At 43.5% G+C, this 22,089-nt stretch overlaps 1 protein-coding gene across 1 annotated transcript in view; it reads left to right on the top strand.

Moving 5' to 3' along the window:
* METTL24 (methyltransferase like 24) overlaps positions 1-22,089 on the top strand; it is a gene marked incomplete at both ends in the record, with an annotated part of 108,716 nt that overhangs the window by 23,141 nt on the left and 63,486 nt on the right. The window contains 2 exons of the mRNA XM_079716697.1: positions 12,670-12,768; positions 20,077-20,216. Of these exons, the coding sequence (XP_079572823.1) occupies positions 12,670-12,768; positions 20,077-20,216 (239 nt within the window). The remainder of the gene's footprint in view (positions 1-12,669; positions 12,769-20,076; positions 20,217-22,089) is intronic.

Raw genomic sequence — 22,089 nt, 5'->3', positions numbered from 1 at the left:
CCTTGCCTCAACTTAGATATACCATTGCCATTCATCAGAAAGGCCTGAATCTTTTCTAATCCTCCTTTTTAACTCACTGAGGATTCATTGTCTATGACATTTTCAGAGCCACTAGTGAATTTTTTAGTATATTCCACATCTTATGGGTGAAGAATTTCATAAGTTTGTTACCCCTTGCATCAATGAGTGTGTAAGTGCAAGACAGCCATTGTGGTTTTCACCTGGGAATCCCTTCTAAGTTGCTATTGGGCGTAAAACGTCTATTTTTTTTTTTTTTTTTTGCGGTACGCAGGCCTCTCACTGCTGTGGCCTCTCCCGTTGCGGAGCACAGGCTCCGGACACGCAGGCTCAGCGGCCATGGCTCATGGGCCCAGCCGCTCCGCGACATGTGGGATCTTCCCGGACCGGGGCACGAACCCATGTCCCCTGCATCGGCAGGCGGACTTTCAACCACTGCGCCACCAGGGAAGCCCAAAATGTCTATATTAACAGTAAAACTAGATATGGGGAAGATAAAACTCTTGGACCTGGGATGAAGGCAGCATGGTGTAGCAGAGCAACGATGGGAGTAGCAGCCTAGAGGTATGGGTCCAAGTCACAGCCCTCCTCCTCCTACCTGTGTGACTTGTATGTCACTTCACCTCTCTAAGCTTCATTTTCTTCAATTATAATATAAAGGAGTTGGTCTAGATCACTCTTTAGGTCTTTTTGAATACAGTGATTCTCTGTTAGTATGAAACAAATAAAATTTAAGGCTAGAAATAGTTTCTGTCTTCTGAATTCTATAACTTGTTTATTTTTAAAGCTCCTCCTGTGGATGGAAGTTTGCTTGTTTTTCTTTAATGCAAGGACTGTTAGTGCTCCTTTCTCATACAATTAAGAAATATGGTCAACATTTTTCATCGGTTTAGATCTGCTGTATTTATTTTCACAATCTGTCCCGTTTACTCTTGTTATTTCCAGTTTGAAATGGGGAAAGGGGACGGGGCCAAGGTCAGATGACACTTTGGCAGCTTCACTTCTAACCTTTGAGAGTCCCTTTCTCTTTCACCAAAGAACTCTCAGTTCAGAGAGTTACAAACCCGGTAATAACTGACCTCCGAAAAAGTCTGCTTCCTTCGGCAATTCTTCATGTTCCTGAAAAGGGCCACTTAATGATAAGCTTCCATTTAGGTTTGAAGCTTAAAGTGCTTTTGGTTCCAGAGTTGTCCAGCCAGCTCTCTCTCTGCCTTCTTTTACACTGCTGGCAGCCTCCCACAGATGAAAAAGAAACATTTATTGAGCTGCTTCTACTTGTCAGACACTATAACTTACAGTGCACTCAGACAGAAAAATGTTCTATAAATATAGAATCATGTGAGGAATGTCCCAGAACCAGAGTCTTATCTCTAATTGTCAGTAGGATTCACTCAGGCTACCAGATACTATATCATAATCAAAAGGGCCAGAGAGTGGCAATATGGACAATATAAAACATGGACAATATAAAGGTGACAAGTTAGTTAATGATGAATGAACATTCACTTAAAACTGAGAAACATATATGCATACATACACACGTACAAATATACATACATAAATAGTTGTGTGCAACCGATGGCTTATAGTCAGTGGGATATGACAGCCTCATCAGGAAACTGATGATACCCTTGAACCGTGGTGTGTGGTTTTTCTGGGGTCCTGAAACCCATTTTTCTCTTTCCCACCCACCCTCGGCTGTCCTACTCACGGCAGAGCACCTTGTCTTGCTTGCTACATCCTTTTTCAGAGGCTACCCAAGCGTCATCCAGTGTCTCTGGTTGATTTCCAGGGATGGCTTTGTGTTCCATCTATGCATCGTGCCACATGCAGCTGCTGTTCCCCGCGTCAGCCTGCAGGGTGGCTATTGGATGCTGCAGCTCTGCATCTCAGATGTGGCCTCTGGGATGCATTCTTTTTGCCATGATCCCCATCTCCCTGCACTTGGTGATGCTGGGTGATGCATTTTAATTCTTTTCGGTAATAGAAATCATGTCTTGTTTAGACTGTAGAACTGAAACACTTTTCCTGTGAAACTGCTCAGCAGCATGGAGCCTTACCACTGATGGGCTTTCTGCTCAGCATTGTGCCACAGAGCCTCCTTAGAGGTTCGGAGGCTGAGAGGCTAAGGAGGCATCTGCATGGACGTGACTGGCAGCCTCAGGATCACACTGAGGGAACCCATGGGGGACTTGTGGTTTGGCATGAGGTGTGAGGACTCATGTGGCTCATGAGAGCCACCAAAGAGTCCTGGGTACCACTTATTGACAACCCTGGGTCCCAGGTGAACTTGTGGGGAGGATGGAGATTGCTGAGCAGGTATTGGGGGAGCAACCCTTTTTCCTCTCATGCCCCCCATTCTCTTGTTTCCCTTCTCTATTCCTCTCCCTCCCTCCTGGTGGTTTTCCTGTTCTCCCTGCCCTCTGCTAACTCCATGTCTCTTTTGGCTTTGGCATCTACTCAGGATTCAAGAATCCTTGAAATAACACACCATTGTAAAGCAATTATACTCCAATAAAGATGTTAAAAAAAGAAAAAAAGAATCCTTGAAATGGGTTTATAGGGGTCCTGCAGACCTTCTATTTTGAGAGGGTAATGTTTTGGGAACTGGTAAATAACTTGGGGGATATTAACTGGCTGGAGTTTTCAAACTGAAGTAAATCCATGACCTCATAACAGATTGATGTTGATTCAGATGATATTAAGCTTCTAGGATTCTGAGTCCCAAGTCTGGGTAACTTACATGTTTTGAATACAGTGTGCATATGTGTGGAGGGGTGTGTGTGTGCCAGAGAGAGAGAGAGAGAGAGAATCCTTAAAAATGTGATAAATGCTGTTTCTACGTTCCTTTTTGCTTTCTTAGGCAAACAGTCTTATATAATCTTACTTTCATAAGACAAATGAAACTCCTCCCTTCCTTTCATGGTTGATGTGTAACCCTAGTGAGATCCATGATTTCATATTTGAGTGCCTACTGTGTATGCAGATGTTATATAGTTTCTATATCATGAAAATGAATGAAAACCTTTGCATTTCACTGGATCTACTCCAGGAATTTGGCTTCTCTTTCTGTTGTCAATGATAAAAACCTAAAATACATTATATATTTTATTCTCTTCACCATCCCTTTGTGTGTTTCAATCTCACCCAGACTTGAACGGTTTTGCCACACACAGAAAACACAGTGAATTTAAAGATGTCAGTTTAAGAACAAAACCCAACTCAAATTAGTTTGGCATTTCTTTCCAACTTACCAGGATAACTTAGAGAATAAATCTAGAGCTGAGCATTTATTCCTCCTTGTCCTTTTATTTTTTATTTTATTTAAAAAATTTCTTCCTAAAAGTTATCTGCTTGAATGATAGTGCATTTTTTCTTGTCAGAGTTGATTTGATTTCTGGTTCCCTTGCCTCCCAGCCTACGCTCTGTGTAATGTTGCAGAGGCGGCGGATTGATGGGGAAAGGATTCACAATGTGCTCTGGATTTGGGTTTCAGTATGTGTGCTTTCTGCTGCCAAAGACATTTAGCAGATGGACTTGGGGAGGTGGGACTGGGCCTTGACAGAGGGGGGACCTCAGGGTAAGAAGCCCTTTTGAGCTCGGCTGCCTCTGCCTTTCCCATCTAGCCATTTGGACCCTGGCCCACTATTAAGTCTATCACAAGATTAAGGAGACTGAGCTTTTTGTTGTTGTCGGTGTCTTTAGTTTTCAGCAGTTTGATTAAGATGTGTATGGACATAGATTTCTTTGTGTCTTTCTGTTAGGGGTTTGCTGAGCTTCTTGAATCTCTAGGTTTATGTCTAATGTCAAATTTGAGAATCTTTTAGCCATTATACCTTTAAATATTTTTTTCTACACTGCATTCTTTCTCTTCCTCCTCTTGGATTCCAGTAACTGAGTGTTAGACCTCTTGATATTGTCCACAGGTCCCTGAGGCTCTTTTCATTTTTTAAAAAAATAAATTAATTTATTTATTTTGTTTTTGGCTACATTGGGTCTTCATTGCTGTGTGCGGGCTTTCTCTAGTTGTGGTGAGCGGGGGCTACTCTTCCTTGCGGTGCACAGGCTTCTCATTGCGGTGTCTTCTCTTGTTGTGGAGCACAGGCTCTAGGCGCACTGGGTTCAGGAGTTGTGGTGCATGGGCTCTAGAGCGCAGGCTCAGTAGTTGTGGTGCACGGGCTTAGTTGCGGCGCGGCATGTGGGGTCTTCCTGGACCAGGGCTCGAACCCGTGTCCCCTGCGTTGGCAGGCGGATTCTTAACCACTGTGCCACCAGGGAAGCCCTCATTTCTTCTTCAAATAATTTTTTCTCTCTGTTGTTCAGATTGGATACTCTCTATTGATCTATCTTCAAGTTCACTGACTCTTTTTTGTGTTATATTCATTCTGCTATTGAGTCCATCTACTGAGATTTTTATTTTGTTTATTGTATTTTTCAGGTCTGAAATGTCCATTTGGCTCTTTATATATCCTATTTCTTTGCTGAGACTTTCTATGTTTCTGTTGGTTTCAAGAGTGTACACTATTACTTCTTGGAGTATTTCTGTGATAGTTGCTTTTAAGTTTTTGTCAAATAATTCCAGTATCTGTGTCATGTCATTGGCATTTGTTGATTGTCTTTTCCCCACACCAATTGGGATTTTCCTGATTCTTCATACGCTGAGTAGTTTTGGGTTATATCCTGGGTATTTTGTATGTAATATCGTGAGACTCTGAGTTATGTTTAAATACTATAGATAATGTCCATATATTTGTTTTTACAGGCACTTGACCTGGTTGGGTTCAGGTCTCAAGTTCCAGCCAGCCTTCTATGGATTATGGTTTCAGTATCAGTTCTGTTTTCAAAATCTTTGCAGTGTTCTTCAGATCTGTCCCACATGCATGACACCAGTGGCCGGTCTGGCACCTGGTGGAAGTCTGTCTGTTAGCTTGGTTCTCAAAGTTTTTGATATGCTAATGGTTCAGATGCAGGTGCAGATGCAAGTATCTAGGTATCTGGGGTGGGGAGGGGATTGTTTCTAGCATGCGCACTGATAGCAAAATCTGTGGATGCTCAAGTCTCTTATACAGCGGCATACTACATTCGGCCCTCAGTATCCCCAGTGTTCCGCATCCACAGATACCGAGGATTGACTGTATTATCTAGCTCCCTGCATTTCTGAACCTCTGGCTAGAAAGGCTAGACTTTACTCTTGCTCTGCTTGTGTTTTATGGCACCCTTCCCATGACTATGTGTGTTTTATGGCACCCTTCCCATGACTATGTCCAAGTCCAAGGCCAAGCTGCCCAAGAAGAGAGAAAATACTCAGCAGGGTTTGGGGCCACAACCTCACATCAGAGAAGAAACTTCCCTTTCCTCAGAGTTTTAGGTGCTTGCGGACTCCTGCTGTGGCTTCCACTGCTGCAGTGGGATTGCCTGGGAGTTGGGATGCTAGAATGAAGGAAAAGAAATGCAAGGAGAGGGGGAAATGGGGAAGCCCCCTGCTTTCTCTGAGCATTAGGAGACCCCTTCCCTCCTTGAGCCTGAACTAGAGGGCTTCTCCTGGAGCTCTCGGTCTGCAATGATGTCCACATCCAGTGTGCGGCTGCCTGAGTCGGGGCTCGAGGGGGATACCAGGAGAAAAACAGTGGTGACCTCACTGCTGGTTCCTGGTACTTTGAGTTCTGGCCTTCAGTCTGCCTGCCAGTATTTACTTTTCAGATTCTTCAGATAGCTGCCCTCTGCATTCTGTCCAGGTTTTACTGCCATATTCAGTGCCAGACACAGGGTGCGGGCATGCTTATCCATGTTACTCAGAACTGAAACGGAGATATTTTTTTTAATGAAATTTTTGCATGGGGTACCTGAATTTTAAATGTTACCATAAAGTGTGTAACTGACCCCTGCTCTTTCCAAAGCAGGGCTGATTCTGAGAGAAAGTCCTATTAAATGAGAATGGTGGGGAGAGACATGTGAGCTGCCACCCAGAGACTCTGGGAGCCCCTAATCCCACTCGAGCAAAGTCCTAGAAACCATGGTTATCTCAGGACATTCCAGAAAGACAGTGGCTGGTGCTTACCTAGATTCATGCTCTGCCCAGGTACCATTTTGTGCCTCCGCCTCCCCCAACAACTCCCACAGCCCCCCCTTATCCTTCTAAAAAGGAGCAAACAATTGCCTTCAATCATTGTTTCCTACCCACTGACAGATGCTCTTAATTAGCACAGAATTGCAGCAGAATTGCCAAATAAATAGATTTTGCTTGTTTTGAGTTTGGTTTTTTTTCTAGAAAGCTTAGGCTTCCCAAAATCAACTCATCACACAGGCTCGGCGTATTGTTTAGTTTGAGTCAAGGACTCACAACCTTGTTCTTTTCCACAGGCACAACCACAGCACAGAAAATCAATTGTTAGCCATCTCTCCCAGCAGAAAATTGCTGGTTCTAAAACCTTTCAAGAGCTTACTAGCTGTGGGAATGCGCATTTGAGAGTATTAAAACATCGTAAAAATATCCCAGACACTCTACCAATTATCCATCACAATAAAGAAACTGATTATTTAAATCACTTATCATACAGTTTCATCCCCAAAGAACTGTAGCATTGAAACACAGAGGAGTGGTACCATTAGACTTCTTCTTTGGTTCTTATTTTAAAAGAAAGTAAAAAACATGCATGTACAAAACTTGCTTGTACAACTGATGGTGAAACTCTTGCTAATTGGACAATTTCTTTGTGGCCTGCATGAGGTCATTCATGGGTGTGGGGAAAACGGCCTCTGAAGAAGGAAGCTGTTGTTCCAAATTTCAAGGCAAAGAAAGCTTTTGCACAAGGCAGAATCGATGATTCTCTTTTCAGGTCATGGGTGGCTCTGCTTTTATATGTGTGTGTGTGTATATATATATATATGTACATATATATATATTTTTTAATGCAGCCAGTTTTGCTTGGGGCTTATGGTTTTGAGTTAATATATTTCTATTAGATGCATACGTGTAGGCTGGTAGGCAAAAGAGTATTTTAAAAGATTGCTTTATTTTTTGCATTATCTTTTATTAGTAAAATCTTGGAATTCAGTTTCTTTGGCTTGAAAGAATCATTTTCTTTTTTCAAGAAACAAATTTGATGCTGAAGTCATAAATTATAAAAATATGTGGAAGCCTCACGGCTGTGCTTGCTGCCGTCTTTACAGCCAGATCCATCATCTCTGTGCACCAACTTGGGCTGACTCAGCGATCACTTTTTACCCTTTGGGAAGAGATGCTCAGATGTCTGCAAAATAGCCCCCAAACAACATGAGTTAGTTGTGTATAGAATCCTTTGCTTAGTGTTAATTTTTGGAATTTTTTTCTGTATAATCAAGACATTTCCCCTCGTTAGAAGAAACCAGTTCACTTTGCAACGCATGTTTCCTGGAGGAAGTGCAGGATGAATCCTTCACAGACGAAAGGGGGTGGGGGCTGCTGCCTTTCCTCAGAAACCTGGGACCCTGCCTTTTCTGGGATGGCTGTCTTTGCTGCAGGAGGGGCTCCTTTGAACGACTGGCCTGGTGGTTTAGGTAGAGGGCCGGACCACAGATTGCAAAGGAATTGGACTACACCCCCACCCCCCACCCCGCCCACCACCCCTGCAGGGGCTCAGGAGCCTGGCCGCTTCTCTGTGGCAACTCATTGTGTATGCTCCATTTGACGTTTCAGCTCAAGCCTGCCGGGGACAGACAGACCAGCCCCCAATGACCCCAGTGACTGTACCTCCACCACCTTCTGCTTAAGCTGCTCCTTTACCCATCTGAAGAGGAAGTGGGGGTGACAAAAGGGACTGGGAATCTACCTTCCCACCTCCTGGGAGTGAGGGGGCGTAGCCTTGTCCTGGCCACTTGATATTTGGAGCACATGGCTAATAGTGGACCTTGGCATTTTAGGGAACTGTTTGAGGGTAAAATCATAATGATAAAATCTTTTTAAAAGAAAAAGATGGGTTTTTTGCCTTGTACTAGTAAACACCAACCATGGGTATTTTAAGGTGCTCAGAGAATTCTGTTTGTGGGATCTTTGAAAGATAAATATTGATGTGTGCACTAGAGAATTAAGACAAGTGATAATTGAAAGAGATGATAAAAGCTAGTGGTTTCCTTGGGGAAATAATCACAAACTGCTGTCAGACTGATGCCGATGAGAACATTACTTTATGTGAAATGTTTTTTAAACAGCTCAACCAAAGCATTAAGCCAGAGCACTTCTGAGGGCATCTGTCTGCTGTATATTTCTATTATATCCCCACCTGAGGCCCCTCAACTTATGTTATTCACCATTCCAGCTGTCGCGTTTAGCTTTGTCGTGGTCAACACTCAGTGAAACTGAGAAATATCAGATAGCAAGATGGATACTGCTTGTGGATTCCTAAGATAATTATATAGTTTTGTCATGTTAAGTCACCGTATGGATTCACTGTTACTGATCTGTGACATTACTTTCGTGTGTTAGCCCAGGTTAAGTGCTTCTACTGTTTTTAAGGTGTCTCTTTAATGAGAGTTTTGGGCTTCTCACATTGGAGACTGCTTCCTATCATCTACATTTGTATTTTCTGGCATTTATTTTGGATTGGTACTTGGGTCCTTCATCTCTCCGTGACCCCATTGTGCCCTACAGAGATTTCAGTCAGAGCTCTTGCAGAACTTCATTGCATTTATTGGTGCACACAGCTCTGTCCTGTATTAAATTGTAACCCAGAGCCTGGCACGAGGCACAAATGGCCACTGAATGAATGAATGACTCCCTGGTCAAGTCTCAGTGCCTCTTTCCAGAGATGCTGTGCAGGAGGCCTTCCACTTGCCTGTCCAGAGCCACTCTCCATCCTGCTCCTCCTGCTCTGCACCCCCGTAGGCTGACCTGTGGGCCAACCACAGCCTCCCTCTTCTCTACTTCCCCTTCGATTTGACAGTTAGGGCGGGTATGTAATAGGGCTGGATGTGATGGGGATTGGCTGTGTTCTTCTATGAAACACCTTCCCCGTGCAGTTTCCCTCTCTGGGTGCCACAAATTCCTCCCCCTCCTTGCTCCTTCAGGCTCAGGGTTTGTAAGGGCTCCCTGGTGCTACCAGCCACAGGTATTGCATTACTCCTTATTGGTTTCCTAAACTCTGCCTACACCTTTGTATTATAAATAGTCTCTCTATTAAATTCTTCCCACTGTATGCTGCTGGGACCTGGCTGATATTTCCCCAGTCACCCAGATGACAAAGTTGTTTGTAACCTAGATATCTTAATCTGTGTCTCTTGCATTATTTCAAGTAAACACTCTCCTCTAGGCTGGTCTACAACCAAATTAGAATCAAATAGAGCAGGGGTCAGCAAACTACAGCCTTGCAGGCCCAGTCCAGCCTGCCGGCTGTTTTTGTAAATGGAGTTTTATTGGAATACAGTCCTGACCATTTGTTTACTTACTGTCTTTGGCTGCTTTTGAGCTACAACAGGCGGTGAGGAATTGCAACAGAAACTGTATGGCCTGCAAAGCCTAAAATATTTGCTGTTTGACCTCTTATAGAAAAAGTTTACAGGTCCCTGATTTAGAGGAGAACCATAATGTGGGATCTTTATCATTTTCATCAAGAGGCTTCTGGGCCAGGTGCCAGGGTACTTGTCAGGGTCCCACGACAATGATGTGGGGAGTTTTAAGCCCCAGGGCTGGACAAGCTTGCATGCAGCATTGTGTTGCTGTGCTGACAGCAGCGGCAACCTGGGAAGACACTCTTTGTCATTAGACGCAAAAGGAGTGTGACCAAGCAAAACTAAGAGGTGTTTGTACTAAAGTGTGTCTATAATTTATGATTTCATAATTAAGTAATTTCCCAGAAAGAATGACTTTCCCTAACGTTTCAGCATTTCCCTGTCAAACTTATCTTGTATGTATCTGTCTCCCCCACCAGACTGTGAGCACCTCCCAGGAGCCTCTGGGTTTTGTTCCCATGTGTGCCGACCAGTGCGTGGCACAGAGTGGCTGATGCTCAATAAGTACTGTTTGACTGAATGGTGGTCAACAGCTAATTTAGAGAAGGAAAAAAGAAATAGGGGGTGGGAGCCATTAACTGGGAAGATATATTACTTAATGTTCTCAGGCTCTCTCTGACTGGAGTCTCTTGCCTACTCAACCTTCACAGAACAGGAACAGCTATACGAAAAGCCTGTTTCCCAAAAAAAGGTGCCCCTCAGGGCAGACTGACTACATAATTTGCAGGGCTCAGCACAGAATAAGAATGTGGAGGCTCTTGTTAAAAAATTATTAAGGGTGTCAGCACTGAGCCAAGCACTGAGCCTTCTAAGACTGTGCAGGTTGCATGCCCATGAAACTGTCCCTGCCTTAAGGATTCCTGAGGAAAAGACAGCCTGTGGGAAATCAGTGAGGGTTTTTTCAGTCCAGAGGACTGCAGGGGTCTCAGCCACCATAAGGCAGTGCAGACCTGACTAGCCAATAAGACTGTGGGTTCTCGGGACTTGGTGCAGTGATATGAGTCTCATAATGCCTAACCTGGAATAACGCTTTACCACTTACAAAGTGTCTGCATTTATCTCTGACCCTCATGCCAGAGTGTACTCTTCTTCCCCAAGCCCACACACTTGGCTTCACACTGACTAACCTGCTTGCCCCCCACTCTTCCTTGCTTTCCGTTTAACCCCAAGTCACCTAGGCCACCCCATTTCGGGGCAAAAAAACCATAAATGTACTAAAGTGCCTCAGGGCTAGCCTGTTTCGATGTTTCTTTGTGGGTGACAGACAGTTCTTGCCATAATACCTGTCGTAGGCTATTCTGGCTGCCATAACAAAATACCACAGACTGGCTGGCTTACAAACAACAGAAATTTATTGCTCACAGTTCTGGAGGCTGGATGTTCAAGATTGGTGTGCCAGCATGGTTGGGCTCTGGTGAGGGCCCTCTTTTGGGCTGCAGATGGCTGACTTCTTTCTGTGTCCTCACATGGTGTTAGGGCCTAGGGAGCTATGAGGGGTCTCTCTTTTTTTTTTTTTTGCAGTACGCGGGCCCCTCACTGCTGTGGCCTCCGGACGTGCAGGCCCAGCGACCATGGCTCACGGGCCCAGCCGCTCTGGGCATGTGGGATCCTCCTGGACCGGGGCATGAACCCGTGTCCCCTGAATCAGCAGGCAGACTCTCAACCACTGTGCCACCAGGGAAGCCCAGGTCTCTCTCTTTTTTTTTTTTTTTGTGGTACGCGGGCCTCTCACTGTTCTGGCCCCTCCCACTGCGGAGCACAGGCTCCGGACGCGCAGGCCCAGTGGCCATGGCTCACGGGCCCAGCTGCTCCGCGGCATGTGGGATCTTCCCGTACCGGGGCACGAACCCGTGTCCCCTGCATCAGCAGGCAGACTCTCAACCACTGTGCCACCAGGGAAGCCCGAGGGGTCTCTTTTAAAAGGGCACTAATTCCATTCATGAAGGCTCCACCCTCATGACATGAGCACCTCCCAAAAGTCCTACCCCCCTAACATCATCACACTTTAGGGCATTAGGATTTCAACATAGGAATTTGGGGTGGGAGACAGATGTTCAGACCATTGCAATACCTGACCGGAGAACAATGTGTATACATGAACAGTCTCTTTATTTTGTCCCCAGAACCCTCCCCTGCCCCTTTCCTCACCTTAAAATGGGGTTATGGGGCCCATCTTAACCACTCTGCAGGAACCCCTGTGCCCAGACCCCCAGAGTCTTTACTGACGCTAGATGTTCACCCTGCCAACTGCTGGGGCTTCTCCCTGCCCAGGCCCCTGCCCTTCCGCATCATACACTCTGGGCAGTACTCTGCCCTTGGGATCACAGTGAGCCTCCGGAGGTTTCCAGGTGGTGACAACTATAGGCGGGGAACTTGAACTCTAGCAAGGATTTTATGACTAGTGCTTCCTTTTGATTGGAGGGGTCCCCATTTTTTATTCTTCTAGATCACCACTACTTTCCTCCAACCCTTCATCCACTCTACCCTTGCTGTAAAAGGGGGCTTAGGGTTCTGATCCCCCTGCTCCTGGGAGCTCCTCATTTCCTCAGCTGAAAGCTGGAGGTTGTCTCACAGTGCTAGAAGGCCACCCTTGCCAGCCGTGGTAGTGCCAGCTCCAGGGACTGTTGGCAGGTGCATGGTCCAGATGACAGGTGCACTGAGGTCTAGAACTCTGGGTGCTGCCCCCCGCTTGCTCGGGGGGAAGGTGCCCAAGCGCCCTGAGGATTCAGGCATTATGGGACCATGACAACAAAACTGGCCCCTAGGAGGCACCTATTTCTGAAGCTCTAAGCCTTGGAAACCATAGTAGGCAGGGGAGGTTTTCTCCACAACGGGGAGCGGCTCCGGGTAATACAAAGCCGCAGCTGAGAGAGCCTCACGGGGTCGAGTGGAGTTTGCCTTTGATCAGAAGCTCGAGACAGATGTCCCCTCTAGCTTTTGCAGTCTCCTGCTTAATCTGGTAACCGGGCTTTCTCAGACCTCATTTGTCTCCCTGTGATTGATGTGGCCTTAACTATAGCAGCTCCGAACCAACTCCCTGCCGCAAAGTGCAGCTGTGTTTGTTTTGCAGGCGGCTAGTAGTCTTGCCTCCCTGATGCTCTGCATCCTGCCCAGCCCCATCCCAAGCTCCTGATACCTTACACACTGACCTATGTTTTCTCCTTACAGGGTCCCCGGTGGCATATAGACCTTCAGCCTTGGGCAGGCCCTGCTCGGTCCCTGGATGAAGAAGCCTTGAGGTTCCTGAGATACATCAGCACCATTCAGGTTGTGTTTCAGGCATAAGTGGGTATGGAGACTCTGTAAAAGATGCTAATTGCCCCCTTTAAAGAAATTATTTATTTACTTTTGGCTGCGTCCGGTCTTAGTTGCGGTGTACAGGCTTCTCTCTAGTTGTGGTGCATGGGCTCTGTAGTTGTGGCACACGGGCTTAGTTGCCCCATGGCCTGTGGGATCTTAGTTCCCCAACCAGGGGTTGGACCCGTGTCCCCTGCATTGGAAGGCGGATTCTTAACCATTGGACCACCAGGGAAGTCCCGCTAATTACCCCCTTTTAAAGAAGGCTGGGGAGTTTCTCAGTGCTTCCTGACAGGGACTTGATAGAGTTTCTGATGCCTTGCTGCTTAAATATATTCACTCACTTAGAGGCATATAATAGATGCCTTCCATCTGCTTCGGCATCTTATCCCTTCCAGGAGTATCGTCACCCTGAGATGTTTTAATGATTCATCCCGATGTGTTTTAAAGATCCACTTTAGAAAATTGTTTTGGAAAACCATGTGAAGCGACAGATTCGTGCCCATGAGTAGGCAGTCCAGTGTGTCACAAACCAAAACCATCATCTGGAGGTTCAAATTCCATTTTGTATTTGGAGAAGTCTGCCTTTTCGCTTTTCTGCCACAGAAGCTTGGCAGACAGGGATGCGTTAGGCCAGAGAGTAAAGGAGGCTTTGCAGGCAGTAGGAAGAGAAGCTACTGAATCCGAAGACTCTCTGTTCTTAGGGCACTTTAAATCATTACTGAGCACTTGCCTTCATTAGTGGCTTAACACATTGTGGCAGCTCCTGCCCGGGTGACCCGAGCAGGCAGAGAACCTCCATTAAGGAGAGTCTATGGCTCTTGACACATTAATCAGGAGGTTCCATTCTCAAGTAGCCTGATCCTGAGGAAAGAGAGACGGAAAAGAAAATCAAGGCCCGAGGGAAACTTTGCCCTGAACTGAGAGGTGCTAGTAAATTAGAAACTCGGACTGCCTGTGAAGCTGCAGCTGAGGAGGCTGCACTGGGGAGCTGGTATGGCACTGGGGGTCCCTGGGTCTTTTGATCTCCCTTCGGCCCACTCGCTCTTGGCATCCCACTTCCCCTCCCAAACCTCATTGGGGGCCAAGCCCGTTTTTCATCGTGGGAGAGCATATATTTCTGGAATTTCAGAAGGCTAGTTTAGGGGTAAAAGAAAGTCCCATTTCTCATATGATGCAGTCAGACAACCAGGAATTTTAATATTTGTCACCTAGATATGGAAGTAAAAGCTTGTTGAATTCATCATGAGTAATGGGATGATAAATTGGTCCCTGTGCTTTACATAATTTCATCTTATTTTGCTGCTGCAAATTAATTTGGTGGACTTACACAGACAATTAAAATACTGAAATTTTAATTTTATAGTTTGGTTTTACATGAAGAATAAGAAGCTGGATCTCTTAACTATGACTTTAAGAAGCCCTTAAAAGCCCTAGAGAAAAATGAGAGGTGTTAAATTTATGAGTTGAATTTGAGAATTGTGAGCTTCACCCCCCAGTATAAATTGACCACATGAAAGCCTCTAAATTCTATTTTATATGTATTTCAGGTTAATGTTCTGTAACTTATAAAAGGCATGTTAACTTAGAAGAAGCTCTTGAGGCATGAAAGTGTTGTTTCAAGCCCCTCTTGGAGTTTTCCCATGAGTTATGGGCTGAGAGGGAAAAAATTCTTTAAAAAAGCATCCTGTGATGTAGTTCAATGTTGTGACCCTGGGCAATTTATTTTGCTTGTTTGGCTCTGGCTGTTCTGATCTTGAAAACGAAGAGATTGTATCAAATTATTTCTAAGGTCCCTCCCAGCTCCGTGAGCCTGTACTTTGTTAAGACTAGTGTAGAATTGTTATTAACCAAGTATTACTGAGCATCTACTATGTGCCAGGAGCATAGGCCTTGGGAATACAGTCTCTGCCTTCAAGTGGCTAACAAACTAGCTGGGAAGGTAGATAAATGGACTTATAATTATTATTCAGCTTGATGAGTATAATGATAGAGCTTTGGTTGTTAAAGCTCGCTAGAAGATTTTTCATCCTCTAGAAAGAACAAGATAAAGTTCCAGACCTCACAATTGTTTTGCAGTCAGAGGTCATTTTACCCAGTTAAAGTCCTGTGCTTTTGTGTGCTTCCGAGTCACTAGACCAGCAGGTGGGAGCTCATCAGAGATGACACTAACTGGTTTAATCAGAATCCTACTGACCAGTGCTCCCTCCCCCTGTCTATGTAATGCAGAGTTTTTGGCTGCTTTGGGAGCTTATGCCTCATTTAGAACTCATTTTGACAATGAAAGCCTACAAAGCTGGCAGAATATTAGAGTCACTATTAGCTAAAATTTTCATAGTTAGCAGTAGTGAGTCATAATGGGCAAGGGAAACCCCCCCAAAAAAAACCCCTCTGTAGGTACTTAAGCAAATTCCACCTCCATCCTCTTACACTGCTTTAATATATATATATATATATATTTCCCTCAAATCCGTGTTCAAGCTTGTACAGCAAGGCCTAGCATTTGATATGTTTATCAGTTGATTTATTCATTCCTCAATTCAGCAGGCATTTGTTGAGTACCTGCTCTGTGTATGACACTGTGCTAGGCACTGGCTGGAATGTCAAACCTGAATTAAATACCGCCCCCCCCCCTCCAGTGGTGAACGGCTAGGATGCAAGAGAGCTGTGTGTTCTCTAACAGGGTGGACAGATGGGGTGGGTAAACTTCCCCAGGCCAAAGGAGCTTGGGAACAGAAGCACAGAGCAAGGTATTTGGGTAGAGTGGGCATACCATCAAGCTCAGTTTTACTAGGTATTGTTTTCTAATGTGAAAGGCCGTGGTTACATCTCTGAGTTCTGGAGTAGACGATACACTGCTGCTAACAAGAAACAGTTAAATCATAAACCCAGTGCTCTTTTGTAAAGGAAGGCTCCAGATCCAGCTTTTTATGTCAACCCCCGAACCATATGCCTTCAGGAAGCATGGCTTGCAGTACAAAATTAATCTAAGCAACAGTTGCTGTTTTAAAAAGAAAAAATACGTTTTAAAGTCAGTCTATCTATCTATCTATCTAATCATCTACCCACCTAACTGATTGTAAGAATGACATAAGAACCTATGGATCTAGAGATTCAGATTTTACAAATTTATAACAATAGTTTCTATTATATTTACTGCTACACACACATGCACACACACAGAAACCGGGATAAAAGCAACAAAAATACAACTCTTTCCTTGATATTTTACCTTTCAAAATAATGTATTTCATTAACATACAGTTTGATTATTGAAGCGATTCTTGCCAAGTCCCCAAAATTTAAGGGCTCCCTTTGCCAGATTCTACTTACGGGTTGGCAGAAATGCTGTTCAGACTTTTGGGATACAAAATGAAATGAAAATAAATTAGATCCCTTCAAGTTAAATAACTAAAAAGCATTTCAGAAAACATTTTTTCCTGGAGTCTATTTTCCTTTGTCCAGGCTTAATTCTGTTTATATGGCTAAAATTACAAGGGGAATTAGAGAGAGGGAGGAAAAGAACCCATAATTACCTGAGTTAGAGCTTAGCTAGGAGTTACTGCCCTTGCTGATTTTGCTCGCAAGAGAGTTCATTGGAGCCCTGGCCATAAATCTTAACAAGAAAGTTTGAAAAATCAATATTTAATTAATTTTTAGGAGCTGCATTTTACTGAGTCCTTACTCCTAGTTGTTTTCAAAAGCTAATGTCTATAAATGAGATGGCTAATAAATGATTAAAATGGAAAAACGTCTCTGTTCTATTTTTGAGCTAGGAGAGGAAAGGGGAACATTAGCAGAGATTGAATGGAAAAGAACGTTTTTCCAACAGGGATATCTGTAAGATGAAGTCTGTGGAAGAAGAAGAAATGCTTAAAGTGTTAACTTTAATAGAATAAAACCCCACTCCTCAAGGTTCAGTGGAGGAGCAGCTGAACCTCAAAGCCCTGAATCTTGACCATTAATACTTAGCGGACTCTTGGGGGCCTCTGGCTAATTGTAGGGGCCGCCTCTCTGGCCCTTTGTTAGGGGTGAGGTTGGAGAGGCTGCTGTTTTCAGTTGAAAGCTCTGGCCCAAGTGTAGGCTCTTGCCTTAATTTGCTAAGGCACAGGTGAGGCCAGGCTGGAACATTTCAGTGGGACTTTACAAAAGGTTGCCAGGAAACTCACAGGACCACCTTCTTAAAAATCACCTGGGGGAGCTTGTTAAAATGCATGTTCACATGCATTGGCCTCAAAGATTCTGATTTTATAGAATGGAGTGGGACTCAAGAATTTGCATTTTTAAGTACTCCTGCATCCATCAGAATGTAGGTGGGCCACGCCTTGAGAAACGCAGTGGGAGAGGCTAGAGTTAGGTTTAAATGGTGTTGGGAGGGTACGATGAACAAGTACCTGAGAATGTCCGTCTCCTGATCTGTCTTTTGGAGGCTCACCAAACTGCCTGGGCTTAACTAACTGCCTGCAGGAGCCAGGGCGTGGAACCAAGTTCCAGTGAAGGTTGAAGGCATCATAATCTACCTACTAGTGAAAACCAGCCAAATGAATGTTGAGCTTTGACTAATTAGATTAGCAGCTTCTCCTTTGGGTGGGTGAGTGGAGGCAAGAAGTGGGCAGGCAGAGGCATAATTTCCATTTATTTGTGGGAGAATCGTAGGAAATGAATTATACAAATTAACATGTTGATGGATCCAGTTAATAAGTGTGTTCTGTACTAGTTGCTTGAGAGAAGATTCAATTCCATTTTCTATTATCACTTTTTTCTTTAAACCATGGTTGTGGATAGAGAAGTATTGAGAGCAAGATACTGGGTTGAGGATATTGACAAAAATTAATCAGTAGTGAATCTGAGAAAGAAATGGAAAATTTTATTCAGGCCAAACTGAGGATTATTACCTGGGAGATGGTCTCTCAGCTCTGAGGACTGTTCTGAGGAGGTTAGGGGGGAGGTTAGTAGATATATGATTTTGACAAAGGGGTCCGTGCAATCAATAACACATCTTGGTAGAAAGTTACTATTAATAGCAAGGAACAGGTATCTTAGTTAATAGTTATAGTGCTTTTCTAAGTATGGGCAGATGCAAGAAACAGGATTCATACATTTTCCCCTGAAAATATCTAACTATCTGAAGGCCTATTCTGCCAGTTTTTCCAGAGCACAGGATGTCTCATCCTCATTTTTGCCCTGAATTCCTTTCAGGGTGTACTGTAGGTCAGTGACTGCAGTGGCTAATGAGATTCTTGTAGAACTAGGTGGTGGGCAACATTCTTTATTCTACAATCCCCTCCCTTTTGGTCTTAATTCTGACCAAGGTTTGGGAGGCATTTCATGATCAATTTGTCTCATGGCACTAGGAATGCTCATTCCCAGGTCAGTCAAGGATTTCATTGATAGGCTACTTAATGTGCTATCACTGGACTTGGCCCTGTTAAGTATAGTCAAAAGCCTCTGGACCATCTGTCTTTCTAGTCTGTTATGGTCTAGGAAATGGTTGCTCTTGTTGCTTCTCATATCCAAATTTACACTATTACAATCTTTGATCTTATAGGACTATATATTTGGTCAGTTGTTTCAAGTCATCTAATCATCGTTAATTTTATTGAAGGCTCCATCACACATATGGTAGTACTACAAGAAACAATTATCTTGCAAAATAGGCAGACTACAAGTAATATAGCTAGTAACATTAATAAGGTCCTAAGTAAGTATTTAAGCTAAGAATTTCCATTAGTTGAGGCCCAATATCTCCCCAGGTCATCTGACCCAGTCTGTTCTGCACCAGTCTCTATCTTTAAGGGGAAAGATGTATTGGCATTGTACATAAAGTTCACCAACGATGTCTGCACATACAAGGCGAGTGGTGGGTTATAAAATTTCATGTTTAAATTTTTCTTGCCTTAAAATGTGAGTTTTTATTTCATCAAAAGAAAAGAACAGATAAATATTTAGGATTTCACTTTTTAAGCTTTCCTATAAAATGTCCAGATTCTAGCAGAAGGCTCTCTCTCAGTCACTGATAGATAGTGCTAGGATGATTTTGCCAGGCCAGCCCTAGATTACAGCAAGAATAAGGGAGATGCTGGCTCCATGTAATATGCTCTTTTCAGATTAACATTTTGGAAAATCAGTTAAATAAAAGGATTGGGCAAGTCTAGAGTACCTTCTTAAGAAGAAAGTTGTCCTGTTATGTGTTCCAGTGCATTAAAGCAATGAACCTCAAAACATCCTTTGCATCTGGAGTGGTCTGTTGTCTGTGATGTGACAGCAAGAGCTGCTGCATGATTCATGGAGCATCATGATGACTGTGAGAGTTTTGAGGGATTAGGCGGAAATACTGTTGCTCAGTAAGATAAATACCTTGGCCACAGAACTTGTTTTCTTTGGTCCCAACAGCCTCAGTTGTGCACTCTGTGCCAGCCTCAAACACAAGTCAGAATTCCTCACTAAGTATGTTTACTTAATGTGCATTTGAAATTAGAGACTGGCTTCCTTCCACTTGACTTAGATACATGTTCCTTTTGGTTTTCTTATCTAATTTTGATGGATGAGTTAAGAGAGTTGCTTTGGCTAGCTCTGGAAAACCTCCTTCCTGGCTGGGGCTCTTGCCCTTTCCCCCCAGGAGGAATTTCAATGGACCAGTGTATCACAGAGAGTACTGTCTTGTTAATAGGAACTATGCATTAGTCTCACTTGACCCCAAGCTGTTTACCTTGGTTAACACATGCTTGGTCAGACCTTGGTGGCCCAACCTTATCTGCCTGAGATAAAGAGTAGATAATCTTGTATCCTTCAAAGATCTATGCTCTCGGTCATATCTCACAACTTCTAATAGGAATGCTGTGGGTAACAGACCTCTGTGGTTTGGGAGCACTGTTCTCCATGTCTGGAATGCCCTTCTTGGTCTCAGCCTCTTAGTCAACTTCTGTACCTCCTCCAAGACTAACACACCTCTGCAGAGCTTTCCTGACTTTTCCTCCCTGCCTTCCTTGCTCCTGATTTGTTCTCCCCTGTATGCTCTGTGCACAAGGCTATAGCAGTTCTTAACTTCCCTTCAAACCTGCCTCTAGTCTCCACGAGGTTACTTATAATCTAGTATTTGGAATTCCTCCAAACATTTTACAGAAGTCTTGTGATTCCCTGGGGAGGGGAGTAGTTAGCAGTGGAGAAGGACATAACTCTCCCTTACGGTTTTCAGGGACTGGGAAAGCAGTTAAGTCTCTACCTAACATCTATCACCCGGTGCTTTAAATTATTCACATTGATTTCCAATCCTTACAGATTGCGTGTGATCACGTGAGCACAGACAGCCTGGCTACTGACTCCAGCCCTTCAAAAAAGCCCTGGTCTGTCTGTCTTGATGACAGGTTTGGCTTAGCTCATCAAATTCGCAACAAGCAGTGCCGCCTCTATTCTTTAGGGTAAGTACATTTTACAGCAGGATACAAAGAACGCTCCTGCAGGCAGCCAAGGCTTTTTCAGCAACACAAATTATGAATGGTTGCAGGGTATAACGGGTGCTATGCTTCTTCTCCTGCCATCATTTCAGACTCATCTGTCTGTTATGTCACTGTGGGCACTTGCAGAGCACCAGTGGCCAGGGCCACTTTGTCTCCCATTCTGTTGGTAGTAAGTTGACAACTTCCATTTTCAGCATGATGATGATCCTCTTGGTGAAGCCAGTGATTCTCAGCTAGAATTAATTAGAGCATTCCTATTAGAAACAGAAAAGTATTAAGAATGCACCTAGAAAAAAAAAACAGTGAGTATATTAGAAATTTTATACTCAGTTATGATGAGTGACCCAAGACAAATGGCCACTGTTGGATTTTTATGTTTTATTTTATGTTTAACGCCAATGGTAAATCTGTGTGTACTTTAACACTGTAAAAAGAAAGAAGAGGGAACTCCTATGAAAATAATGAGATTTTGTCAAAACTGTGGGAAATTATTGATATTCAGTTATTCAGGCTGAAAATGACCTAAATGTACACATAGATATAGAGAGCTTTTTGTAAAAGGGTGAATATAAAATAATGAGATTATATAAAAAATATACAAAATGCATCAGTATTCATATAAACAGTCCCGAGAATTTGCAAATTATATATGTCTCAAAAAAAAGGTAGGAGAGGGTTATTTTTGTTTGGAATACTCTGTTGCATCGACTCTAGAAGCTGTGTGGTTAGGTTCTCAGGCAAGATCCCTGGAGTCCTTTACAAAATACTGGGGACCCTCACAAGTGTCCTCTGCTTGTTCCTCACCGATAAGTTTCATCTCCTCTATGATTTACATTCAGGCTCATGAGTGACAGCTGCCACCCAGAATCCTAGATGATCAGGGTTCAGAGCTGAACTTTGGGTGCTGTGGAGACCCATCAAAAGGTGCTAATGCATAGAGGATCACGACCAATGTCAAACTTCACCAAACAAGAATTCTTAGAGTCATTGTGGATTAAAACAAAAACAAAAACAACAAGTTTGCAATAAGTTTCAGGATAATGGAGACATTCTTCTATGGGTTAAATGAAGAGCCATGGTATATATCAGTGGGGTGTGGTACACAGTAGGCACTAAATATATATTTGCTCCATAAAGATTGCTTGAGGTAAGAAGACTAAAGAGGGAAGCTGGTTCTGCCATGGTTTAAACTAGGAGCCTGAAGATTAGGAAATGAGTTGCTCAGCCAGTTGATTAGAACAGAGCTCTTTTTCTGGGAGCCCACCAGCTATGATGCAAGATTGGATAAAGAATGGGAACTTGTGACAGTCGAAAGTTTATTTTATATCATATTAACAATGTATGAAAGTAGGTCATAAAAATAATTGCATAGTACTACATGCAAATTAGAGATCTCAGCTTGGTCCTGTTTTCTTGCTCCAAACTGCCTTTATGTTTTGGTTAATATTTTACATCCCGGATAATTTCATTTAAAGCATACAACTGTGTAAAACAAAACTGCTAAAGCTGTTTTGGGGGAAATTTTTCACGTTCCTTTTTGCTTTCCTTATACTTCAGAGCCATTAGATGAAGTGGTTCTGCTGTGAGATTTCAGATTATTACTGTAAAAAGGTAGTTTCTTATTTTCATTTAAATGTTCACTATTCAAAATCAACTTTGTAAAGAGCAGATAGGAGCAGTTGAATTCCACTGGGAAAAGAAATGAATAGATTTTAAGTGCCAACATTTGATTTAAAACCTAACAATGCTTAATTGAAAACTGGAAACTAAAGAAAATATTTCTTATGTCCTAAAAAAGGATGTTTTGGATTGTGGATGTTTATGTTGATTGTCC

This window comes from Hyperoodon ampullatus, assembly GCF_949752795.1.
Source record: "Hyperoodon ampullatus genome assembly, chromosome: 12".
In the NCBI taxonomy this organism is placed as follows: Eukaryota; Metazoa; Chordata; class Mammalia; order Artiodactyla; family Ziphiidae; genus Hyperoodon; species Hyperoodon ampullatus.
The sequence above is the reverse complement of the archived record's forward strand: the minus strand, read 5'-3'. Positions and strand labels throughout refer to the sequence as shown.